The sequence below is a fragment of the Python bivittatus genome, unplaced genomic scaffold (genome assembly GCF_059951505.1).
Source record: "Python bivittatus isolate LINGU-HERP-01145 unplaced genomic scaffold, Pbiv_v1 ctg000700_np1212, whole genome shotgun sequence".
Classification (NCBI taxonomy): domain Eukaryota; kingdom Metazoa; phylum Chordata; class Lepidosauria; order Squamata; family Pythonidae; genus Python; species Python bivittatus.
The window spans coordinates 6,672,131-6,691,222 of NW_028277098.1; the positions used below are offsets into that span (position 1 = coordinate 6,672,131).

General features: G+C 38.9%; 1 protein-coding gene across 1 annotated transcript; it reads left to right on the plus strand.

Moving 5' to 3' along the window:
- The first annotated feature begins 11,108 nt into the window (after positions 1-11,108).
- On the plus strand, positions 11,109-18,875 carry LOC103063204 (protein FAM163A). Its single transcript, XM_007436300.2, has 2 exons — positions 11,109-11,201; positions 17,491-18,875. The coding sequence occupies exons 1-2, from the start codon at positions 11,109-11,111 to the stop codon at positions 17,896-17,898; spliced, it is 501 nt and encodes a 166-aa protein (XP_007436362.1). The 3' UTR covers positions 17,899-18,875.
- The last annotated feature ends 217 nt before the right edge of the window (positions 18,876-19,092 follow it).

Below are 19,092 nucleotides of genomic sequence, written 5' to 3' on the forward strand. Positions count from 1 at the left end.
TTCCATCAGCATCAATAATGTACTCCTCATCAATTGAAACGCCTAAACTCCTTGCATTGTATGAGTTTTCCAGAGATGGCTCTTGGTGACATGACACCAAGCATGAGTGTCTTAACAGCTTGCATATTTTCCATTATTTTTAACTACCTGAAGCGGTGTTACATCAACAATTTAATAAGATGATGTCATTGTATTGACAATATAAATTCTGATAGAAATGAATTAAAAGTTAATTTTCAAATCTGCGGAAAAGAGAAGAATGTTGCCCTTGTAATTCATGGCAAATTCCAGGACATTATCAATGGACTTTAAGGATGATTTTGAAATTTCAAAAAAACGGTGTAGAAGAAAGCTAAACACTTTGACTGTAAGACAAGCTGGGTTAAATCAAACCAAAGGCTTATTTAATACATAATACATTAATATATATTAATAAAGGTATGAACCACAGTACAGCTCTCCCATTTGTGTCTTCCAGCCAATGATTCTGAAAGGAAAATTGCCTGCGATGTTGGAAGTAATATAAAGCCATTCATAATAATCTTTTAAAGCTGTTTCCTCACACTTATTTTAAACTGAAAAACAGTTTTGGGGTATGCTTAATTTCTTCCCTTCCAGGGAATGGGAATTCCTGTAGAAACACTTCTAGCCATGGGAGAGGGATAGATGATATAGAGAAGCTTATTTTAAAATAGTCCATATGATCTACAGTATTCCACATAACCTGTATTCCATGCATTCTAAAATATTTCTTCATGCTTCCCCCTCTTTTTTCTGTCTTCAGTGAGATGAACTTATATATTTCTGTTTGGAGGCCTTAGGCACAATGACACAAATCTGTCCTTGACTAAATCCATCTAGAGTTATCTTTTTCCCTCTGGTTGCAAGAAGAGGAGGTGACATTTGGAGTAGTACTTACAGAAAGGAGTGCGAGAGGTATAATGAAAATGCAGGCTGTAGCCCAAAGCTTCACTCTTTTGCTATGCAGCTGTGAATGCCAAGGAAGACCCGCTCTTGCGTTAATGCAATTCAGCTCAGCCTGGATCTGAATGGGTACAGTTGTATCATTTGCACAGTATGCTACAGGGCCAAAGATTCATTGAGGCCAAGACAAAGAGGGAACAAAGCCCTTTCAATGTAATTAACTGAAAGGACAATTTGGCATCTTCTCACTCAGATCCTATCTTGTCTGATGGCTTTGTTTTGCCTGCTATAGATATCCTTCTGGATTTCCCCATGGGATTTAATTAACATTGGCATCAGGCTAGCTTGAACCTGAGGCAGCTCAAGCAGTCCCATTATACAGCATCAACCCAGGGGCTCTGATCAAGCTGGAAGCAACATGTGAATGTGAACTCTTTGTTCATACAGGTTGCTAGGCATAGTTGCAGCAACATAAAATATGCTTCTGGAATTGTCTATAACTTTGCAGGAAGGTCTTGGAAGATCTTCATGCTAATCTTTCTTGCCATCAGACTGAGGAAACCTAGTTTTCTCCCTGGGCTTTATTTTTTTAAACTTCCCATTTTACCAGTCATGTGACATAAAAGGGTTTCACCCCAACTCCAAAATAACCTAGGCCATTTAGGAGCTTTAGTGTCAGGTGAGTGGAAAAATAGTAAAACAGTGTACTCCTGGACATTAAAAAAAAGCGGAGGAAGAGAAATAATTACTCTAGAAAGGAAAAATCATAATTAAAAAAAAACATTTTGGCAGGATTTCAAACTGGCAACCTTCTATATGCTAAGCAAAGAGAATATCCACTATGCTGTTTCAGTTCTGATGAGAAAAAAGGAGGTACAGAACCAATTACAGTGTAATAGAGTGGAAAGAAGGGAAATTTTATTTTAAAGCTGCTTGTTCTGCCTCTATATATTTGCATTCTGATAATTTAATCTTGTATATATATATAAATATATATATATATATATATATATATATATATATATACACACATTTAACTTTACTTTGTATCTGTGTATGTATACATGCATGTGTGTGTTTGTTTGTGTAGACATCTGTATACCCTCACAGCCATGCACAAACAGAAACATACTCATATAAAAGTTAAAAATAAATATGTCCAGGAAGATTGGCAATTGCTTTCACAGAACAGAAAGGTGGGAGGCCACAACAGCCAGGGAATTGTCCAGTGGGAGGACATAATAGACTGAAGCCTGGACTGAACATTTTACAAGCTGTTGCCAAAGTGTCTCAATTTACACAGGATTTTCTTACACCGGTTTCAAGTCAAGCTGGTGTGAGTACAATACAGGAAAAGCTGAAATGTTAAGGGTGGCTATGCCACAAATCTCAAGTTGAACCTTTGTAGATTTAGAAATGTATGCCATTAGTAGGCTGATCCAAGATAAGATATTGCTATAAGAACCACATTACCACCCCCCCACACACATGTTGATTATAAGAAGTAGGCTTGGAAAGCATTCGGGAATGCACCGCCTGATTGAAGCTTTATGATATGAGCAGATTTACACCTGATTGAAGCATATGGTATGACATGACTGAAGTATAAGGTATGCTTATGGCAAGAATGGGAGGACTTACAATGTATGCTAAATAACCTTACTTATAAAGCTCTGTTGCATGAAGGACGGGAACTGGGAGTGAAATAACTGCAAACAGTTTTAAAAGAAACAAGTGGTCTTTGGAGTGAGAGGCTTAAATAAAAATAGGGATAGGTCATAATTCTTCACCATGGTGGCACATATTAAAATGAATTTCCAAACTGCAGGCTAGAAATCTGAACAAGTAGAAATAAGAGTAGGTGGGCAGAACGGGGGAGTGGGGAGAGATTTAATATTTGGCAGTAGCAACTTGTGTAAAATCCTTTGGTGGTTGCTAGAATATCAGTGACAAAGAGAATTAGATTGGTATATATTTTTTAATCCCGCCTTTATTATTTTTTATAAATAAGTCAAGGTGGCAAACATACCTAATACTCCTTCCTCCTCCTATTTTCCCCACAACAACCACCCTGTGAGGTGAGTTGGGCTGAGAGAGAGTGACTGGCCCAAAGTCACCCAGATGGCTTTCATGCCTAAGGTGGGACTTGAACTCCCAGTCTCCTGCTTTCTAGCCTGCTGCCTTAATCACTAGACCAACCTGGCTCACAATTAGGCATTTTGAGAACATTTTTTGATGTATGAGATTTATGTTCCGCCTTTGGATCAGGAACTCCCTGCTGCCTGCATGCTTCCCTGACACCATATGGCTGCTGGTTGGTTAATTCACTTTATTCTGGCTCTTGAGGAGATGAAACAATCAGTTTGGAAGTGGGTCCATGGGTTCTGCACGGCAGGGTATTGATGGGTATTTCTGTCTTAATGCACCTCAGCATCTTTGCTTCTTTCCCCTTTGAATGGAGAAATGGCTTTGTTGCTCCTCTAACATGGCCACTTTGCATTTCCCTCACCTTCCTCAGTGGAACAGTCTTCTTTCCTTTAGAGAAACAGAAATCTAAAACAGAAGGAAAAGACTCCTCTCTGCATAAAGCTTCTTTGGCAGCCAAACATGCGGGTCACCCCCTCAATGGGAAGGGAAGATAAGAATAGAACTGTCTCCAGATAGTTGAGCTCTGGTTTCCTGAAGGAAGTGGCCTTCTAGTGCCCTGGGAGCTAATTTTGCACATTCAGATTCCCAAAAGAAATGGGGACTTAAGTTGCAATGTAACTAAGGGGAGGCTTCAACTGCTCCTCTGTCTGTCAATGCCAGCATTACTGGATGACCAGGAAAAAGACAAGTTGGGGTTTTGTTATTGCCTGATAGGTCATAATAGGGCATGGGGATTATTATATGTTGATTGGGCATTGATTCAGGCTAGAGAAAAGAACTTATTCCAAGAGATTATAACTGGCCTAGGGAAAGTATTATGGTATTTTTTTAAAAGATTGAACAAATTCATGGAGGAATGATCTAGCAGTTATTGACCATGGCAGTTAACACAAAATCTATATGTGAATCAACCTTTTATAATATATGGGAAGGACTGTAGATCAGCTCACTTAATGGCTGGTTAAACCACGACCATTTGGGTCCAGCTACCAATTGCATGGCAGTGGAAATCCATATTCAGGGAATAAATACAAATGTTGGAACTAAGGGGTAGAGTGTAAAGAAATATAATTATCAAAATCCATTGAAAGTTTATCTTCAATGGATTCACCTGATCACTGTTTAAAACTGCACACATGGATGACTTTTGCAATGCTCTGTGGAAGGTGAAGCACTACACTTTCTCTGTCCGGAATCTCTCTGCGGTCAGCTAATTGAGTCATCTTAGCTACTCAATATGTTCCACTTCCTTCTTTTTTTTTCCTTAACTTTTGCCCCTCTTTTTAAAAAAATATTTTTATTGAAGAAGTTTTTCAACATGATTAAAAACAGTACAAATTTTGAATTAAAGAAGAATAAAGAAAAGAAATATCAAAAAAGAAATAGAAAAGAAAAGAAAGATTCTAAAGAAGCAGCTTCCAATATTCTTGATAGCAGTTATCAATATGTTTATATTTTATCCTCTCTCTCTAAATTTATATCATAATTTCCTTCTTTTCATCGTCTTCCCTTTCTAATCTTCAAACCCATAAATCACAAGTTCATTTTTCTCTTTTTTCAGCAAAAAGTCCATAAGGGGTTTCTAGTCACTAATAAATGTAGTTCTTGATCTTTCTGTAATCAAACACGAACTTTTGCCCACCTTTCGTAACCATTCTTTATGGGGGACTTACTCCAGCATGCAGATTGCTTTAATGGTTCTTTTCTGCCTCTTTCCCAACTCTTGATAGCTTTTCTGAGGCTTCCCTTTGGAGGACCCTTTGCAGAGTCTCTGAAAAACACATCAACCTGGCCGCTGGAGGAGATGAAGTTCCCCATTTCCTAGTGCTCTGGCTTCATTAAGCCAAATCCAAGTTGGGCAAAAGGATGGCAGTGCACTCTAAGAGCTCATGTAAACAAGAGAACTAGGAAAGATGCCAAGATTTAGAAAGACTTGAACCGGGCTTACATTGATCTTTTGTGCAAGCTCCATTGAAATGAATGGGAACTAAATCAGTTTGAGTGGAAAATACTGGCTTAAAAAAAAAATCTCACAAAATAATTCATCCCCCACAGAAATCTCAGTGTAGGTATATCCTGACTACGACTGAGTTTCCACACTGTGCTAAGCCATGGTCTACTTTGTAAGGTTTACCCCGTTCGTCTCAGAGAAACACTTGTGACATGTGTGTTCAGCAAAGAAGTGTACTCAAGTGTAACGTAAGTAAATACAGACAAAGCCAGGGTTGGCTTGGCATAGCTTACATGGTATTTTATAGCTTCCCCATTCCCGCACTTTACCCATTGCTTAGTTACAGATTACCTGCAGTAATTCCCCCTCGCCCAAATGGCAGATTCAGTCCGGGGCTTTTGTCTTTCTGACTGCAGTCTATGGGTTGTGCTGTTGTTGCCTTTGTTGGGTTTGCCTGTTTGCGGGGGTTCTCGATCATTCGTTGATTGCTTCACTTCTGAGCCTCTGCGCTTTCCTTTGTTTGCAGCGCCCGAGGGGAAACGGCGCTGATGCAAAGTATCTGATTGCGGTTTTGAGTTAAGCATCACCACCTGGCCGTAATCAGTTCGCAGTTTTCACTTCCCCTTTTCCTTGACTAGGTGCGGCTGAGCAGCGCTGCACCGTGCCATGCCATGCCGTGCCAGCTGAATCTGACATACTTAACTGTACTTTGCTGAAAAATTCCAGTTCTCTGAGTTCATGCAGCACACTAAGCCAAAATCAAATTTTATGATTTACTGTGTTGTATAAATTAGGCCTTAATCATTGGAAAAGTCACTGAAAAGAGATCAGATTTTAGTGTATTAAACTTCCCCCCTTCATTTTAGTTATGCTCTCATATGCTGGCAAAGAAAGGAATGCTCCCAGGTTAGGTAATACAGGTAGTCCTCAGTTAATGACTGCCCTGTTAGTGTTAAACGACTGTTTTAAGTTATGATGGCACTGAAGAAAATAACTTTATGACCAGTCCTTGAAGTTACAACTCCTTGCAGGGTCCCAGGATCACGTGATTGCCATTTGTGAGCTTCATAGCTGGCTTCCAACAAACAAAGTCAATGGAGAACTCAGCAGCAAAATCGCAAGTTGAAGTCACGTGATGTCTCACTTAACGACTGTGCCACTTAGCAAAAGAATTGCCTGTTCCAATTGCAGAGTTAAGTGAGGATACCTATACTTCATAGGATGGAATGTTATTATATGTTAAATTTATGTGGCTGCCCACTCCAAAAGATTCTGGGCATACCAAAATATACAATTAAAACACGTAGAAACATAACAGCAAAACATAACAGCCCAGACAAAAACAGCCATAACAATAAAAAAACACAATAGGGGTTCCACAAACAGATTAATCCCAGGCCTAGGATTTAGAATGAAATATATATTAAATATATTACAGCTAGGTGAATCAGATAATTTGGGGGATTTTGCTCAACCTCTGACTGACAGTTGGCCTAATCAATGACTTCAGTGATCTGCATTTGCGCCCAGGGTGAACATTTACTCTGTGGAGTACCTGTTGCAATATGGGCACTTGCTTCTCTTCTTTAGAAAGACAGTTTATAAATTCAAATCACATGGGAAAATCCAGGCATGTGCAGTCACTGAGCAATGGAGCAGAACTTTGTATTAGAACAAATTGCACAAATCCTAGTTGGCTTTCGATGTTAATCTCGACAAAGTATTTGGGGATTTTTCACAAAACAATTTTAAAATAAGGAAAAAAATGAGCTGGAAGAAAAGATAGCTGCCTGGTGGGTCTAGTTTCTATATCCTGTGGTAAAAGAAATAGCACATTTCCAATTGTGATTTGTTTTCTCCTCTTTGGGAATAGACTGAACTTATTTTTGACCATTTGGAAATTTTAATAAATGATCTAAGTAATACTTCAGCTTCAGATTAAGTGTTTAATTCACCAGTGGGTTTCTGCCCAGTCCAAATGAAAACTGTCATTTGGCACCCTCACATTATGCTGTATTCTTTCCTTGACCTTGCTTTGGTCCACAGTCTCAGAAATAAAATTACTTGGATTATTTGAAGAGTGGGAGAAGGCCTTTATAGCTCCTTTGTTCCATAATGCCTCTTGGGTCTGAGAGTCAGAAATTCTGAGAGATACCAGCAGCCACTCAGATAAAACATCCATCTCTGAGCAAGTTTGTGTGTGTGTGTGTGTGTGTATGTATATATATATATATAGAAAGAGAGAGAGAATTTTATTAAGAATTTTTATTACAATAGTAAAAACTAATACAAACTATACTTAGAGAAAGAGAATAGAAAAAAAGAACAAAAAGTATAAGAAAAAGAAGAAAATAAAAGAAAGAATATAATAAAAAGAAGGAGATATAAAGAAGTGACTTCCAACCGTCATCACAAGTATAACAAATTTAGTAATCCTTCACCCCCTATAAGGCTACAAACAGATATTTATTTATTTATTTATTTATTTATTTATTTATTTATCTATCAATCAAATTTATTTATGCTGTCCATCTCACTGGATAAGTGACTCTAGGTGGCATTACAAATAAAAAACTATAAAATTTTAGCAAAAATATACAAATTAAAAACTACAAAAAGTTAAAATTAAAACTAAAAAAGTTAAAAGTAAAAAGGCAGAGACAGCATCCTCAAGCTACCAACCACCCCCAGTGCTGTGAACCCCCATTAGGTCCCCATGCAAGTTGGCAGGCCTCTTCATGCAGATACCTCTTCATCCCATTTCCCGTCCCTTATCTATAAGCCAATCCATAAAACATTGACTTTTCAATCCTGGTGTCAGCAAAAAGTCCATAAAGGGTTGCCAGAACTTTGCAAAAAAATGTCTTATTTTAACCTTGATCAAATAAACCAGCTTTATATTCCTTCCTTTTACTTCTAACAGTCTTAATCTTTAATTCAATCAAAAACTGTTGTAGGATTTGAATTCTCTTCAATTCTTCTTTATCCCATTGCACAGATTTCTTCATGGCTTTAACAAGCCTCTTTTGTACTGTAGATCCAATAAGAAAACATTTTCTAGGTCATACTCTTGGTTTATCACTTGTATTTCCCTTTTAATTTTTAAAACTTCAGCCAGTTTCTTTTGTATATCCAGTAAAGCATCCTTTTCCAAATCATTCTCTTGGCCTGTCATTTGTAGTTCCATTTTTGGTATTTTCTCTGTATTGTCAGATAAAATTTGTTCCATATCTGTCATTCCTCCATAACATCTTTTGGACATAGTCTATCCATAGAAGCAGACATCATCACTGACAGTGTTGATATTGTAGTTACTAATTTTTGGCTCCATTCTTCAAATATCTCTTTTAATGTTTCCGATGTTATAACGTTTTGTGTCATTTTGTAAGTCTCAGTATTAACTGACATCAAGAACAGGCTTCTATTTTTTTTTTCTTCTGCTTAGAATCTTTAGTCCCCTCTAGTGTCCAGTTTCCAAAATCATAACTTATCTTTGTTATGACTTGCAACAGCCAGAATAGCCAAAATAAGTCTGTTTCCCATGAGAAGCTAATTATTTTTTATAATTAATTCCAAAATCTTATAGTAAAAGTCAATATTCCAAATTTATCTGGACCCTTAATCCATTTATAACTTTCTTAGATCAAAATCTTATTTAGCTTTTTGCTGTTTATTTCAAATTCTTTAAGTTCTTAAGCTTATAATTAATTTTTCTTTTGTTCAGAGTTGATGGTAAAACTCAATTTATGACTTTTCAAACTTGTCTTTCCAAAGGTCTTTAAATAGCTTTAAGATGGCTAAAAGGCAATTTCCAATAATGATTAAAAAGTGAGGTTTGCCAACTTAGTGTTCTTTAAAAGACTTCACCTTGGTTGCAAACAAGGTGGCTGATCCCTTCATCTCCCGGTGCTCAAACCTGAGGAAAACCACTGTCCTGCGGTGTCCTCATGAGGAACAGCCATCTGGAACACATGTGGCGATCTCTGTCCTATCCTTATCTGGAGAGGTTCCAGGGGACTGGTCTACTCACTGGTTCCTTGGTCTTTGCCACAGTTGTCAGCAACACTTTCACAGAGATGTGTTCAGTTCATCATATCTCCTCCAGAAGTCCTGAGCAAATGTTAATTCTTGACAAATCTCTGTTAGCCTGCTATTCCTATTTCTTTTCAAGTCCAGTTATGGCAAGTAGGAAAATCTGCTATGGGCCAGAGGGTCACGTTAGATATTCTAAACCAAGTAAATACTAAGCTTCTTAGAGGGTTCCAAACAAATACGCCAACAGGAAGCCTGAACATTCTTTCCTCCACCTGTTTGAAGAGAAAGCATGTAGAGAGTTGTTCAATAACCAGCAGAAGATATCAGGACTCCTATTCTTACTGGCATGATTCAGTTTTGCAGGGCTGGTGTTACCAGTAGGCAGTGTAAGGCAGCTGCCTCAGGAAACTAATTTTGGATGTCTACAAGAATGTAGATCTGGAAGATTTAGGAACTGGAGGCAGAAAATCTCAGATCTACCTTTTCCCATTCCTGTGAATAAACATAAAATATATTCCATTGTTATGTTTATTCCCAGGTAACGGAAGAGGCTTTTATCTCTTCCCTTCAGACTAAATGTGGCTGCTTCTTATCTCTCTACTCTGACTTCTCATCAGAAGGAATGGGGTAGGGTAGGAGAACAATTTATACATTCTATGTTTAAGGTTACCCAGAGTTTTTTCTGAATACCCAGGAGGGAAGAATACTTGGTAGAAGACAGTAAACACCACAATAATCAGAAGTGCTTATTCCAGACTTTAGAAGGATTTTCAGACCAACAAAGATGTGAATAAATATGTAGTTCCTGCACACATATATCATGCTTCCATGCCTGGCTTTAAATACAAATATATAAGATTCTATGACCGGGGGAGAGTAAATTATGTCCGCTGGGAATATTGCAAATTTGTATTAGGAATGAAAAAAAAATCTGTTTTGATCCAGCTAGGGAGTTGAGAGCCAGAATGAGAGTGATTTAATTATCAGCTTCCTTCTTTATTTTGTTTTGCAGGTCCAGCACACCCTTCACTGAACGTAAGTACTCTTAACTATTGCATATGTGTGCTGGCTCACTTTCTGTATAGACATGTTTGCTGATGATTTCAGTTATGAACTGTCTTGAGAGCTTTCAGAGGGCTAGAAAATGTGAAATAAATGTACAAACAAATCTACAAATAAAAGTAAGCACTAATATCTGTCTTTAAAAATTGGCTTCACAGGGGATAAGCCTGCTGCAGTTACATCTTATAATTCATAGGCTATATATGGACAGAAAGCTGATTATATGACTATGGCTCTGCATGTACCAAAATGGCATCCACACAGGAGATATCAGCAGACTGAAAGGTTTTGCAGAAGGAGGAAAAAAAAAAAAACAGTTCAGGGAGGGGGGAAAAACACCCTGCAGAAAAGACTGAGCATGTTTCACTCAACAAATGTTGAGTGAAAGTTGGAAATTGGGAGGAAGAAAGAACAAAATGGAATAGCCTGAAAAGAGACCTGTCTTCTTCATCAGCTTGCTGTCCATAATACTGAAATGGCATCTCTGTGTTCAAAGGAATATATGTCAGAATACAAATTGCTGGAATTAAATCAACTAAGGAAGAGCTCTTGCCTTCTGTGGCTTCCCAGAAGCTTCTGAGTCTAGCTTCGTACAACCAGGAATAAAATTTAACTTGATGGACCCTTTGATCTTAATCCAGTTTTTATGTACAAGCTGGAAATCAACAACAAAGGCTAATTGCATCCTGGATTAAAATCCTGGCTTGTTCAAATGTCATGATTTGTTTTACCTGCCCTCATGTATAAATGAGTTCTATGTACCAGCATTCTGTTAAAACCAACTCACCGGTTGACCAACCAATTAAACAAGATGCCTTATGAAAATCCTATTTAAATTCTTTTTAAAGCTGTGCTTATAAGGATGCAAAAACAAAAGGAGAAATAGGGATTCCAAAGTTGGAGGAATTCTGAATTCTTGCAATTAGTTCTCTTAGCTTTAGCTCACCATCTTTCCTCCATTTCTAGAATTTGATGGAGAATCGGTCGGATGACAGCAGGAACTGTTGTCATCACTGGTGGAATACTAGCAACTGTCATCTTATTGTGTATCATTGCAGTTCTTTGCTATTGTAGACTACAGGTAAGACTCTTTCCTGTATATGAGACATTATATGTAGTAAGACAACAGAACATTGTATACAACAAGCATGTTTGCTTCATGCTCCTCAGAGTAACACAGACCTTTCTCTTCTATAAAGTATGGACAACTTAATGCATAGTCACCTTAAGGGCAGAAGAAACAAATGAGAACTATGAGGATGGTAGACGCAGGTGAAATACTGTCTAACCTAATGGTTGCTCTTAGACATCTTTATCTTTATCCATCATTGTCAATGACCAGCAAGTTAAATAGTCAACATTATAAAAAGAATTAAGAATAAAAAAAAAAGTACAGGGAGCCATGACATAGGAAAGAAAGCATAGATGTTATTTAGAAAGAACAATAAAAACGCTTTAATGTTTAAAACATGTCTAAGACATCAACAGAAGTGCATGTGGCATTTATTACACTACAGTAAATATGAATAGCAGGACATTAAAACTAGAACCTAAGTGCCAAAAACAAAATGACTACATTAATTAAGCCAGAAACAGAGCCTACATGCATAGGCCCTAAAATCCAAGGAAATCAACCCAATCTCTGAATGAAGTGCTGCTTTTGGAAGACAGCAAGGTGCTCCAAACAGCGCTTTTCAGAATTTGCTCTGCATTGTATTTAGGGACTTCGGGCCATTGTGGGTCCATATCTGTGAGCCATATAACATTTGGGAGATTGGTTTAGCTTTAAAAAGTCTTATGGCAGCGGATATGTTCTTCCCTGCTCTGGTGTGAAAGTATGGCCTTAGCACTATTATTGGCCTTATCAGAAATAGATTTGATTTGTTCCCACCAGATTCCTGAGTGTTGAAATACTATGCTGAGATATCAAAAAGATGAAACTCGATCTATAGTAGTATAATTTATCTGCCATCAATGCTTATGACATCTCAGTCCCTTTGGGGAAAAAATGTAATTTTAGTTTTGGAGTAGTTCATTGTAAGCAATTCTTCTGTGTTATCTGCTTACAGGAGCACAGCCAACTGTCTGTAGTTAAGTATAAGGGGACGGACTTCCGCTTTCGTTAAAGTGGCCACCATTCACTCCAATCTCTTTATTGCCACGTCTAACTTCTGTGATACAGTAGTGTTATTGTGCAACATCCTAATTAGGCAGAGTAGCATCTGACTGATAGATTTACTATAGCTTCACCCAGAGCCTTTCTCTAGGTATAGAATCAAATGCTGATTTTAGATCAATAAAGGCAACAGATACAGAGAGTGTGTGGGCAACATACAGTATATTTCTCTGCCCCAAACTGCAGGATAGCACAGATATCCATAGCTGATGTGCCTTTCCTACAACTAGCAGGACATTTCTCCTATTCCAACTAGTTTAGAAGCTGATGAAATAAGAAGCGTGCATCTAGTTTACTGGGAATGCTGAGGGAACTTATGTCAGAACCTTGCAATCACTTAACCAGCATATTAGCTAGCTTGCTCAGTTCTGCCATAGTACTAGTGCAGTTCTGGACAACTAATAGAGTGATAATTGGATGGGCCCCTGCTATTACCTTCTTAAAGAGGGAAGAGTAATAGAACAATTTCATTCTTTATGCATATGGAAAGTATTATTGATGTGGGTGAATAAGGAGGTCAGAAGAGAGTTCCACCAATCAACATTTCTTTTTAACAATTCAGCCGGTACCAAATCACTACCAGGGGCTTTATGTTTTTTGTTTGTTTGTTTGTTTGTTTGTTTTAATTGATCAATTAATTTGACAGTTTCCAGCCAGGAGACTGGTGGCCAAGGGGGAATACTATTTGGGGGGGGGATTAACTGAGAGGAAAGACTGGGGAGGGGAGGACCATATAATTGATTATAAAACTCTCCCCACATCTTTGGTAGAATCTTAGCTTCAGGCCAGCACAACTTATTGGTTGAAATGCTTGTAATTATCTTCTAAAAGAGAGTAGACGTCAACCCTTCTGGGCAGACCAGATCAGGAAACAGACTCCACAGGAAGACTAGAATGATACTTTACTGAGATAGGCAGTAATAATAAAATCTTGCAAGCCTGACTATGCTTTATCTTCCCTCCCTCTTATTTCCCAGTGAATCAGGGAGGACTCTGCCTGAGACCATTCTGCACACTATCTTAATTCCCAGCACTTAAGGCATGTTTCAGCCCTCTTTGCCTATTTCCATCTATTTCCCTGATTCTCTGCAGTAGAGTTTTTGTCTCTTGTGGCTTAGAAAAGCTGTTCCCACTTATTTTGTTTCTTCCTTTATATTAAGTGTTTATAACTTCTTTTAAGATCTAGAAATCAATTCCTAGTAACAGGATGGAGTTGGAAGAAAGGAAGAAGTAGGTGGACCCATGTCATGGTGTGTCTACTGAGAAGCCAGGCCTGGGGAGATGGAAACATTAGGGTAGATTAGATGGTGAATGTGTAGAGGAAAAAGGGAATGGCCTTGAGGGACAGAAGAAAGACAACGGTCAGATAAAAGAGGGCTGAATCCAGGATATGAATATAACCTAAGTAAATCAAGATAAAGGGAGGGAGGGGGAGCACATTCAGACTTGCAAGATTTGGTTACTCTAGTTTTACAATAAAAGTATCACTGATCTACATAACACTGGATTCCTAGCCTGATCTACCTTGAAGGGCTGACAGACTGTTACATGAAGGATTCTCAATAAAGTCAGGTTGAAGGCTGAGGCCGGTATCCGTTTATCTGGAGTTGCAATTCACTGCTGTGAGGGATGCCTTACATATGACAGATGCATCATCGCTCATGCTCAGCTGTAGCAGATTTCCAATGTTGTTGACATACTCACAGGGAGACACACTTGTACTGTTGACTGGGGCCATGGGCTATTTGTCTTGCTTTTCAAGGGCTTCAGTAGGAGAGGGCCAGGCACCTTGTGTACAGGTGTTAGACAGGATATCCATTAGAGTGTCTTCTTCAAGATTCCTGGTATACATCAAAAAGTCATAATTGTCTTTGGTCTCTTCCCTGTTGTTTTTGATTATGTACTGTTTTGTAGTGTGGACAGGATTACAATCTTCATTTAAACATCAAGAGGTTTTGCCATCTTCTAAATCAATTTCATAGCTTGGGTAAGCCCTTCACTTTAGAGACAATCATTTCTGCCAATATACTGTAAGAGTTAATCAGTTCACTTTCAAATAGGCCAAGCAATGTTTCTCTCATGTTGGTGAAGCATTTAAATACTCCTTGCTGTCAAGGATGGAGATAAGATACAGTAGAATAAGTGTGGCAACTGTCCAAGTTGGGCACAGCATTTCAGGGTGAATGAGCTGATGCAATATTGTCTAAAAGGGGTCTCACATTTAAGTCAGTGAACACTCAAATGGGAGAAATTCCAAAAGATTCCAGAAAGGACCTCGTTTTTAGTAGCACTGATGGAATTAATGAACTGCTGAAAAACAACTGGATCCTTTTCATGCATTTTGAAGAGCCAGTTAATATGGACAAGATCAACAGCATAAGGTTGGCAGTTCAGCAGCTGGCTTAAAGAAAAATGAACAGAACCTCTGGTAGCCTATCTTCTTGCATTAATATTGTTATTAAGAATAGAAGGAACTAATTGATTGTGTTGATAAGTGATGGAAAGATCCTTTTTATTGTCTGGACTTGTGGGTTTGCAGCTGTCAGACTGCCTGTCTGGCCAGGAAACTCCCTAAAATGCAATAATATGAACATCAAATGTTTTCCTTGGCTCATCTGTTTTAATGGAGATAGCTGTTAATTGCTCAAACAGACCTATAACAGTACGAGCTGTTAAAAGACGATATTTAGCCAGAAAATCTGAGAAAGATTTTACAGTTAAATCCTCATTTAGTTCATCAGATAAAACCTCATTAGGGGCATAAGTACAAATGCTAACTTCAAGGTGGGCAACACGCTTGTCGAATGCAGTGTTGCCCAGAAAGTCATCCCTCCATAAGAGTCCATCATCTTCATTTAAAAGAGAGGAGCCCATCATCAGATTATTGGGAGAGTACCTCAGCTAAGTTCACTGAATTCATCAGATTCCAGAAGGTTAGGTTTTCTATAGCAGCCTTTGAAACGAGGTGCTCATTAATCTTAAGTGGTTTTGCTGTCTTGGCTGGTTTCAGTGTTCCAAGCTGGTTCTGGGTCTCCTTTGCTTGCCTATAGCACTGGGAACTTTTGAGCTGCAGGCAGAGTTGTGAGTTAAGTAAAATATGGGAATAAAATGAGATAAAATAAAATGAGATAAAAAAAACAGTAAAGTATCCAAACAAAAAATGTCTAGAAGCCAAATAAAACAAACACTGAGCACCTTCCTTCCACTGCTGACGAAAAGCTGCAAAAGGCCAGCAGCTGCCTCAACTAGGCATACCTCATCTCCAGTGGGAGGAAGAAGATGGCAAAGATCATCTTCTGGGGGCAGTGGGAGAAGGCAGGGGTAGGTGGCAACAGTGAAGTGCAGGACGGCCAAAAGGGCAGAGATGGGGGGGAGATAGGCGGGTGGGGGGGAGTTGAAGTGCACCCTGTGGCTGTAAATGCAAGTGGGCTGCCATGTGCTCGAATTTTGATCACATGACTGTGGGGGCGCTGTGACGGCCATAACTTTGAGTACCAGCCATAACTACCATTTGTTCAGTGCCATCATAACTTTGAACAGCTGCTGAACAAATTGTCATTAAGCGAGGATTATCTGTATGGCTTGCCTGTTTAACCTGTTGACTATTAGGTGGCAGCAAGAATGAGAGGCTTTGATATCTCTTGGCTGCCAAGTAGTGCCTGTTTGGACCAGTACAGACAAGATGCTGCCATAGGACAAGTGTGGTTGAAATGCTGGAATATGAGAAAGAGGTTTTGTTGTGGGCATTAGCATAGGAAAAGGAAACATGAGGATTGGAGAGGAGGCAAGGAGATAGGGCTTCCCTGGAAGTAGTGACCACTAGAAAGAGAATTCCCCAGCACCCATGCTACAGAAGGTCAACTATACCTTCAGCTATTAAGCCAGGGTTGGACTAGTCAGTTGCAGCGGTTTGCACTCTTTACCTCGACTACTCAATATTTGGATCATTAAGGGGCAGCGAAGAGTAAGAGTTTTTGTATTTCTTGGCTGCTTGTTGGACTGCTTTTTAGGTCGTTGGGTCAACTACCCAAAGTGGCAAACAAATACAAAAAACATAAGTAATGCAAAGAACCAAATTTTTCAATCCCACTTTTCATAGTGTTCATGAAACTGGGGACAGCATTGCCATAACTCTGAATCAACCTGTTTACAAAAAAAAAAAGGAGAGAGGCACTATGGATCCAGTCCCATTAAAGCAGTGTTGTCCAAACTTGGCCACTTTAAGATGAGTGGACTTCAACTCCCATGCTGGCTGGGGAATTCTGGGAGTTGAAGTCCACTCATCTTAAAGTGGTCAAGTTTGGACAACACTGCATTAAAGTCAAAGGGGATGAAGAGGTCAGGGACAGGACTGAAAGGGGGAGGTCCCACAGGAAACTGGCAGAACCAGTTGGAGCCACAAGATTGCTGGCATGGAGTCTGTCATTTCAGGCCACCTCCCCAGTGCACATCAATGCATCCTACCTTGCCTTCATGCAGTGTCTTGAAGTGGGACATGAGAGGAAATTCCAATTCTGGAGCATAGTATGTACTGTCAGTGGTGGAGGCTGAAAGACTTGAGCTCAGGAAACAGTAGGCCCTCTTTCTGAAAAGCAGTCCAGAGGATAGTCACGTGAGAGTTCTTATGATATTAAAATGTGAAATTGCTGGTCTTCTGATAAAAATATGTAGCATGTCTCTAAAATGAGTCTCTGTGGCATAGAACTGAAAAGTAGCTAATGTGAATCTTTTTCAAAAAAAGAAGATAGGATCGGGGATGTCAAGGAAAGTACCGGCTTTTAACTTAATGTTTCTTCACAGCAAATAAGTTTAAAGCATTATTAGGAATACAAATATTGAATATATTCATAGATAATGTTATCAATGGCTATTAATTATGATGGCAGTATATTATCTACAGTGTCTCAGGGGTATGCCCCTGAATACCAGTTGTTGGAGAAAGTACTTTGGAGCTCCTATGCTGCTTGTGGGCTTCCCACTGGCCAGCATGGGAATAAAATTCTGGAACAGAGAGGCCTTTGGTCTGATCCAGCCAGTAGTTAAGAGTGTATCTGGTGTACATGGTGTATCTTATAACTTGATGTGAAAATGGCTGAATTTAATGTATGTACAATATTTTGAACATTCAAAGTGTTACTCTATTTATGAAATGCTCCCTTTGTGTGCTAACAAAAATATTCCTCTCCTGCTTTAGTATTACTGCTGCAAGAAAGATGAATCTGAGGAAGCCGAAGAGGAAGAAGAGGAGGAAGAAGAGGAGGAAGAAGTCAACTTTCCCCTGCACTCACACTATATTATGTGCAATGCTTGCAACTCTCGTGTCATGGACGGGCAGGGCAACTCCTCCTTTCCACCATATGAGCTTAACAAACAGAGCAACCAGAACTATGTCCCAATCTGTTCCCCCTACAGGTCTCCCTTTTATATACGGACCGCTGACATGTTGCGGAATGGGGGTGAGAGTGTCACCTACACACCCATATGCTGCAAGGATATGGGACTGCCTGTCAAAATGGCAACCCACCAAAATTACCCGGTGACCCATCACTGCACCATCCACGAGACCTTTCCAAATCTGAGGGCTTTTAGTACAGAAGTATGATCACTGTCTATCACTATCACAGGTGCTCCAGTGTGATCCTCTTTGTTGGGTGGGGATTTTAATGTTATGTGTTTCTGCCAAAATGGAACATGTGTCCAAGACCCACCATCATTCCTGTTCTTTGCAGCAAAAGATGTGTAACTTTGTAACCAAGGGGGATGGAGTTGTGCACATTTCAACCTGCAAGCTGATATTGATACCACTGAGGGGTCTTGTCTAAAGAGGGCTATCTACCATACAAAAACTATCTTGCATTTCATGGTTATTGGAACTCCTCTTTACAATTCCATCCCCACTAAGAGGTTTGAGACCTACAGTTAGGCAGCCCCATTTGTCTCTCTCTTCAAAGCAATACCCACTCACTTCCCTTGATTAGTAGCATAGGTTCACAATGGTCAGTGTAAGAACTCGTTGGCGGACATCATTGTTCCCAGCCAGGATGGTGACATCAACGAGAGAGATGGCAACATCTTTACTGAATTAGTGTTCATTGGAAGTGGAAAGAGAGCAAATAAGAAAGGAAATGTTCTGATTATTTCTGTAATTCATTAGTTATGAACTGAATGCTTTATTTGTACTAGAATGTAAAATAGGCAGCCATTCTGTACTTATTACACACATGTACACACATGCACAAGCACATACATATACTAATGATAAGAAACTGGGAGTTGAAGAACTAGAGAAATTACCAGTTTCTTCTAAAATCTGATTTTTTTTAATTGCAAAAACATCCTATTCTCAATCCTCAATTCTTAACAGGCTTTCTTAAGAACAATTATTCCTGACACTTAAAAGCCACATCCTCCCCAAGCTTTGTTAAGTCTTTCTCTAACTATGTGATTAAAGCTCGGCATTCTGATAGAACTACAAAAGGTAATATTTTTATCACCAAACCATGTTATGGAAGGAATGAAGTAAGTACAAAGGCCAATGCCAAATTCAAGAGTTTCATGACTTTTGTAAGGTCATGTAATACCTTTTAAAATAGAACTGTTCAGATCCAGAGAAAAATGTATTGAATTGATTTGTGAGTTTGATCGATAACTTCTGCAAGTCTACCCTTTGCTATTTGTGAAATGTTGCTCATGTGTTTGAGTGTCTGATGGTTTGATCTTCCAAGAGGGTAGAGAAGATTATTTTGGCAACTATTTTGGTCTATTCATTTGAACAAGCACAATGGTAATTTTCTGA